This window comes from Schistocerca serialis, chromosome 1 (assembly GCF_023864345.2).
Source record: "Schistocerca serialis cubense isolate TAMUIC-IGC-003099 chromosome 1, iqSchSeri2.2, whole genome shotgun sequence".
Classification (NCBI taxonomy): domain Eukaryota; kingdom Metazoa; phylum Arthropoda; class Insecta; order Orthoptera; family Acrididae; genus Schistocerca; species Schistocerca serialis.
Window position 1 is genome coordinate 465,552,805 of NC_064638.1, and position 7,900 is coordinate 465,560,704.

General features: G+C 44.6%; 1 protein-coding gene across 1 annotated transcript in view; it reads left to right on the plus strand.

Moving 5' to 3' along the window:
• LOC126483629 (uncharacterized) overlaps window positions 1-6,836 on the plus strand; it is a 111,747-nt gene extending 104,911 nt beyond the window's left edge. Inside the window, exons 9-10 of the mRNA XM_050106713.1 lie at window positions 6,308-6,529; window positions 6,815-6,836. Coding sequence (XP_049962670.1) covers window positions 6,308-6,529; window positions 6,815-6,836 — 244 coding nt within the window. The remainder of the gene's footprint in view (window positions 1-6,307; window positions 6,530-6,814) is intronic.
• Window positions 6,837-7,900: the final 1,064 nt, after the last annotated feature.

Sequence of the window (7,900 nt, forward strand, 5' to 3'; positions counted from 1 at the left end):
GAGTTGGGTGATCTTCGTACGAAAAAATAAAGTCACAATTCGAGTAATGCTTTCATGAGCGTTGATAACAGCTGTTAGTCGCTATAGCATAGACAGTACGAAGTAGTGGAGGTAGAAGACGTCAGGATCCGACTCTCACTATCAGCCAGATCTGTGGATATCGTTCGAGACAGAAGTAACTGTTCCAGACGGTTCCACAGATTTTTGATGACGCTGAAATCCGATAACTTGACGAATCAGAGTGGATATGCGACTGCTCCAAGATTCTGCTGATGCTATACAGCGGTAGTTAGACGGCTGGAGGAGGAGAATGTTATCATTATGCAACCGCGAGTGATTTAGTATTTATTTGCACATGGGGGAGTTGAAAGTCATTCATTTGATACAGTCTTCCTGATGAAATTACTAGTAGTGGAAGAAAACATCTCTGTGTAATTAAAATAGGCATAGGAAAATACACTTCCTGTTTAGTCATTCCCTGCATGCAGACCAGCTGGAAAGACTGCTGAGGTGTAAGAGTAATTTACACAGAGATATGAGATTCGTTTGATGATACAGCGCTATTCCGCGTCCCCATGATAACTTCTTGCTGTCTCTTCGCCCATTGTAAGCTAGTACGTTTCTGGGTAGCAGTGCAGAGGCCTATCCTTTGTGTAATTCAAATATTGACGACATCCAATTTCTTCTGGACTGCTATTTTCCACAAAAGTTAATATGCCACTGCGAATCTGATTGGTCCTGACTTCCAATGAAAATTAGTAAACCTGAAGATAATTTGTAGAATAGGAACCAGATACGAAATATTAACTACACAAAATAACTGATAAAAGGAATATACGTAAAAATATAGATACGGAAACGGGCGGATAATTTCATGGCATTTTATCTAGGGGCCGGCCGCGGTGGTCTAGCGGTTCAGGCGCTCAGTCCGGAACCGCGCGACTGCTACGATCGCAGGTTCGAATCCTGCCTCGGGCATGGATGTGTGTGATGTCCTTAGGTTAGTTAGGTTTAAGTAGTTCTAAGTTCTAGGGGACTGATGACCAGAGATGTTAAGTCCCATAGTGCTCAGAGCCATTTGAACCATTTTTTTTATCTAGGGGCCTGGAGTGTCTGTTACGTTACATTAGAGTCTTATTACATACAATTTTAGGCTACATTGCAAAGCAGTTTTTATCTGTAACTATCGATTTAGAGTACACTATCTTATCAAAAGCATCCGGACAGCTATTAGTTGTCATTAATATTGGGTGTGTCCATCCTTCGCCTTTATGACAATTTAGGGTCTGCAAAGGACACTTTGAACTGGAGTCTCAATGTCGGTGGAGGAATGGCAACCCATTCTTGCTCAGTAACCGAAAGCATACAATATAATGATGCTGGACGCTGGATTCTTGGGCTAAGTGGATGTTCTAAGTCATTCCAAAGGAGTTCCACTCGTTCTAGGTCTAGACTAACGGCAGGCAGGTCTACTGTAGGAAAGCTATTGGCCACAAACCATTGCCTCACAGATCCTATTTAGTGAGAGGGTGCATCCTTATGCTGATAAGATCATCGTCTCCCCTGTTCCCCCACAGTAAGTAGAACTTAGTGCTGTAAAATGTTTTCATACCGTTGCAGAAGTAGTGGTTTCTTTAGTGCAATAATGGGCCCAATCATGAGTCGCGAAAAGCACCCTTATACCGTAACACCACATCTACCGTGCTTCATTTTTTGCACTACATGTGTTGGCAGGTAACATTCTGCAGTAATTCGTCAAACCCAGAGCCTTCCATCGGATTATCACAGGATGTAGCGTGAGTCTTACTGCAGTCACTCGTTTCAATTAGGATCATTTTATCCCATTCTTCGCGTTTTCACTTCACATTTGCTTCACCAATAGTCGACATGGCAGATTTGGGAAGGCTGAAACGTCCGTAATGGATTTGCTGGTCAGGTGTCGTCTAGTCCACGTTGAAAGTCTAAAATCATTCCAGACCGACCCATTCTGCTGGTTCTGCTTTTCTACTGACAACGTCTTGCAGATGAGGTACTGGAGGAATATGTGAAGGCGGGTCATGAGTCGTGCTTGGGTAGCTCAGTCTGCAGAGAAATTACCTGTGAATGGGAAAGGACTCAGGTTGGAGTGCAGGTGTACCAAGATTCACAAAATACAAAATAAAAGATTTATATTGGTGAGTCCACCTTTCGTGGCATCTAGTGGTCAATTCCGCAGTAAAGATAGTAGCTGAGGTAGTGAATTAAAATTTGTGCCAAGCGCGGGACTTGAACCGAGGTCTCGTGTTTATTATGGGTATGTGCTACCCTGCAGCTGCACGGAATATCCTACTCCACCGCCGTCCCTAACACAAACTTCAATTCGAACCTCAGCCATCATGATATTCCTTTTCTTAAATGGTCAGCACTGCCGAGGCTCTCCGATATTGGAATAGTACCCCAACATTGTGCGTAATGGGGAAATCCTGCCTACCGAGCTGTAAGTGATCTATTGAGATGATGTTGTTGTGTAATTTTCCTAGAAACAAATAGAGTCTCAGCTTTTTATTTGAAAAGGATAGAAACTGAAGTTATGAATTTAAATTTGCATTTCCAGTAAACTGTAGTTACACCAGATCAGTAGATCACCTACGCCTGAGGTATAGGCACGATTTCCCCATTACATAGAAAGCTGGGGTGTTATTTCTATATCAGATAGCCTCAACAGTATTAGCGATTTAAGAAAGGGAAATTCAAGATGGGATGTAGTGTGAGCAGAAGTTTGTGTTTGGGAGGGCACTGGACTAGGGAAATCCATGCAGTTACGTTAGGAATAATGCTGTGGTCATTTAGTGGATAATATAGCTACGTAGTTGGTGTTAAAATCCAGGCATTACTACAAAATTTAATTCATTGCTTTAGCTTTTATCCATATTGAAGATAAAGCTGAGGCTTAACGTATCTCCAGTAAGAAGTAATTACATCAGACCAAATCCGCAACACATTTGACTGTCTACATCTACATCTACGTCTACATGGATACTCTGCAAACCACATTTAAGTGCCTGGCAGAGGGTCCATCGAACCACCTTCACAATTCTCTATTATTCCAATCTCGTATAGCGCGCAGAAAGAACGAACGCCTATACCTTTCCGTACGGACTCTGATTTCCCTTATTTTATCGTGATGATCGTTCCTCCCTAAGTAGGTCGGATTCAACAAAATATTTTCGCTTTCGGAGGAGAAAATTGGTGATTGGAATTTGGTGAGAAAAGAAAAACTCCTTTATTATAATGATTTCCAGCCCAAATCCTGTATCATTTCTGTGACACTCTCTCCCATATTTCGGGATAGTACAAAACGTGCTGCCTTTTTTTGAACTTTTTCGATGTTCTCCGTCAGTCCTATCTGGTAAGGATCCCACTCCGCGCAGTAGTACTCCAAAAGAGGTCGGACAAGCGTAGTGTAGGCAGTCTCCTTAGTAGATCTGTTGCATTTTATAAGTGTGCTGATAATAGAGCGTAACCTTTGGTTAGCCTTCCCCCACAACATTTTCAATGTTTTCTTTCCAATTTAAGTTGTTCATAATTGTAATACCTAAAAATTTAGTTGAATTTGCGGCTTTTAGATTAGACTGATTTATAGTGTAATCGAACTTTAAGGAGTTCCTTTTAGCACTCATGTGTATGACCTCACACTTTTCGTTATTTAGAGTCAGCTGCCGTTTTTCGCTCCATTCAGATATTTTTTTATGGTTTTGCAGTTTGTTTTGATCTTCTGATGAGTTTATTAGTCGATAAACGATAGCGTCATCTGCAAACAACCGAAGACGGGTGCTCAGATTGTCTCCCAAATCATTTATATAGATAAGGAACAGCAAAGGGCCTATAAAACTACCTTGGGGAACGACAGAAATCACTTCTATTTTACTCGATCACTTCCCGTCAATTACTACGAACTGTGACCTCTCTAACAGGAAATCGCAAATCCAATCACATAAGTGAGACGACATTCCATAAGCACGCAATTTCACTACGAGCCGCTTGTGTGGTACAGTGTCAAAAGCCTTCCAGAAATCCAGGAATACGGAATCGATCTGAAGTCCCTTGTCAATAGCACTCAGCACTTCATGTGAATAAATAGCTAGTTGTGTTTCACAGGGACGATGTTTTCTAAGCCCGTGTTGACTGTGTGTCAACAGACCTTTTCCTTCGAGGTAATTCATAATGTTTGAACACAATATATGCTTTAAAATCCTGCTGCATATCGACGTTAACGATATGGGCCTGTAATTTACTGGATTTCTCCTATTACCCTTCTTGAATATTGGTGTGACCTGTGAAACTTTCCAGTCTTTGGGTACGGATCTTTCGTCGAGCGAACGGTTGTATATGATTGTTATTTATGGAGCTAATGCTTCAGCATACGCGAAAAGGAACCTAATTGGTATACAGTCTGTGGTGGTTAATCCACCCTAATCAGCCAAGTGCTGTTGAGCTGGAGGGCCGGGCCGCATAAGCACCATTCACAGTTTATAACCACAAGACATTTATTAAAGTTTTCTTTGGCCAATTAAAATTTTATCTTTAAAATTCAAAATCCTTACAAGCACGGGCAACCGCCCTATTCAAACAACAACATTAATATTTAACCAAGCATTAAGTGACTTGCAAGTTAATTAAATTCTATACACAGTGAAGCTACCAAAAAGAGACTACAATAATGAGATCAAGTTTAACCAGTAATGGATATCACAATTTCTTTTGTAACACAAAAGAAAATACCAACAGATACACCCCTTCGTGACAAATTTTCAAAACAGGTGACGTAACATAGGCACGGGCAAATTCAAGTTGCAGAAGGGGGGCCCATTGGACCCAGACTCGAGGCGGCTAGGCACAGAAACCACAGCAGGCGGGCGAACTGGACAGGGTGCCGCACACAGTACACTACAACACACTGGAAAAAAGGTCTTAGAGCCCATGCTACTATGCAATATCGGAGAAAGGGGGGGAGAAAACGGCAAACATTAATTCCTCAAACGTAAAATAACTTTGATGTATAAAATAACAGCTTATTTCACGAACATTGAAATAAAATAGTAAGGGTGAATCAATAACTAATGCCCTTGACGTAATATTAAAGGACGAGGGCGAAAAGCACAACACCAAGTCAGCTTAGAAATTTAAACTACACTAGTAGGTTAACATATGCTCACACACATCCATGCCGGAGGCAGAATTTTAACCTGTGACCGTAGCAGTCGCGCGGTTCCAGACTGACGCGCCTAGAACCGCTCGGCCACGTCGGGCGGCAAAAATATTACAGTTTCACCACACTGGCTTATGCCGTCCATCACTCGGAAAGGCAATAGTACCAATTAATACACCTCGCTTACTCGGACTGTATCAAATCACAAAATCCAGATAAACCTTTAACCACACACAATAACATGTGTTTACTTATACAGCACTAAATAGAGGGGACCTTTTGGTTGGCAAGACAACAGTTCTAGTCGTGGTGCCGATACTTGGGAAGCAAGGATCAGTTTAATGTGCGCACCGAGAACATGACAAGCAATTCTCACCAAATCTTTTATAAAAGCCTTTACAGATCCAAATCAGGTCCGCACGACTCGATTCGGCTAATGTGGCCGAGTCCAGTTCCCACACTACAAACTAGGTTCGGTCTTGCAAACGTGTCAACCACGCTCGCCTCCGATTCTCGCGCGCCGCGCGGCTCTCCGGCTAGAAATAGCCCCCACACCCGTCGCGGCCAAAAACCACGTCAAACGGCCGAGCCCAAAGATCACAACATGCCGACCCGATCGATCAATGGATGCGAGCCGCCGGCCGGAGTGGCCGTGCGGTTCTGGGCGCCACAGTCTGGAGCCGAGTGACCGCTACGGTCACAGGTTCCAATCCTGCCTCAGGCATGGATGTGTGTGATGTCCTTAGGTTAGTTGGGTTTAATTAGTTCTAAGTTCTAAGCGACTGATGACCTCAGAAGTTAAGTCGCATTGTGCTCAGAGCCATTTGAACCATTTGATACGAGCCAAAAGGGCTCACAATCTGGACCAGAAGACTGTCAGGGTACTTCTTATCAGACAGTGATTGGCCGCAATCAAACATAGATTTATTAGCAGAGCGGTGAGTTCAGCGTAATCTTATGACAATGTCACTCTCGGTATGAGAGACTGGTTTTGATGATGACCCTTCAGAGACGAAAGCTGGAAAACCGTTCGCTATTCAAACAATTCGATCATCACATTTGTCTCGCATTAAAAAGCGTTTTAAGTCGCTACAGTGCAAGGTGCTGCTCTTGCGACAGGTGTCCGGAGCTGAACGCGTGCATCAGCGCGGCGCTGTGGTGCGACGGCGCGCGCCACTGCCCGTCCGGCTTCGACGAGGACGACGCCAACTGCGCGTACCAGGCGGCGGTGCCGGTGCTGTACGCGGCCATCGGCGGCGCGGCGCTGGCGGCGCTCGTGCTGCTCGTCACGGCGACGCTGCTGGTGCGCGTCTGGAGGCGGCGCCGCGCGCGCTCCCACAAGCCGCCCCCGCAGCTCGTCTCCGCCGCCGGCCGCCGCCCCAACGGCAGGCACTTCCACACCGACCCGCTCTTCCTCGACGCCAAGGACGCCGGCCTCTGCTGAGTTTTCCCCGTCTCCCGACCCGTGACGTAACACCGAGTGCCAAACTTCGTGCAAAGGAGAAACCTGTTCAAATACGGTACATTACACAAAACGCTGATAACATACAATGCTCTTAAAGTGGAGACCGTCAAAGTTGGTGATCTATTGTGCTGGTGTCATGAATATTGCCACGCTCTTTGCAGGCCAAGTGTTCTGTGTGTGTGAGGCTGTAAACGAATTTAATTTCGTCAGCGTTGCAGAGCATCTTTACTCGGGTGACACTTTACTCGATGTGGCACTGGCTTACTCAGGAGACGATTGTTGAAGCTGGGAACAACCACGGAATCTTTATCTAACGTAGGGTGACTTTTCGACGTGTATGGAAAATGAAATGAAGTGCCAATAAACCGAAGAGATACGTACCTTTAATCCACGCAAACCAATATTTAGACAGCTCTTTCCGCTATTCTGTTGCTCACAATCAACACGTTGCAAAGATATAAAAAGTAGTAATTCATATGTGAAGTCAATAAAGAAATACGATGGCTTTTCCGAAAGTAAGTTCCGGTCAGTTGCGAAATGAAAACCACACTGAAATCAAAATTTACTTTATTCGCAACAGTTACCCACACCTTCCAGCTACCTTTCTAAATAGCCGCCGCTTCGACTGAGACATTTGTCGTGACCTTATACAAACTTTCCAGTAACCTCGTCAAAGAAAACCGAGAAAGGTGGCGCAGTGGTTAGACACCGGACTCGCATTCGGGAGGACGACGGTTCAATCCCGCGTCCGGCCATCCTGATTTAGGTTTTTTTGTGATTTCCCTAAATCGCTCCAGGCAAATGCCGGGATGGTTCCTTTGAAAGGGCGCGGCCGACTTCCTTCCCCGTCCTTCCCTAATCCAATGAGACCGATGACCTCTCTGTCTGGTCTCCTTTCCCAACTGACCTCCAACCCCTCGTCAAAGAAAGCAGCTGCTTATGCATTCCGTCAATTTTCTTCGCTGTTATACCATTTGTTGTTTGTGCCCAAATGTCTTCGTGCACAGCGGATCATGTGAGCAGAGATAAACAACCGAGAGAGCCAATTAAGGACATTATTTCGGGTGCGCAAACACTTGCCATAGAAAACGCTGCAGGAGCGTCTTCATTGCCACTGCAGAATGCGGCTGAAAATTGTCTTGAAGAAAGAAGCGCATGATATCTATGTTATGTGGGCTACATAGCTTCAGGCAAAATCTCATACCAGATCGACCAGATCCACATACTTGGCGGGAGGCACTGTTGTT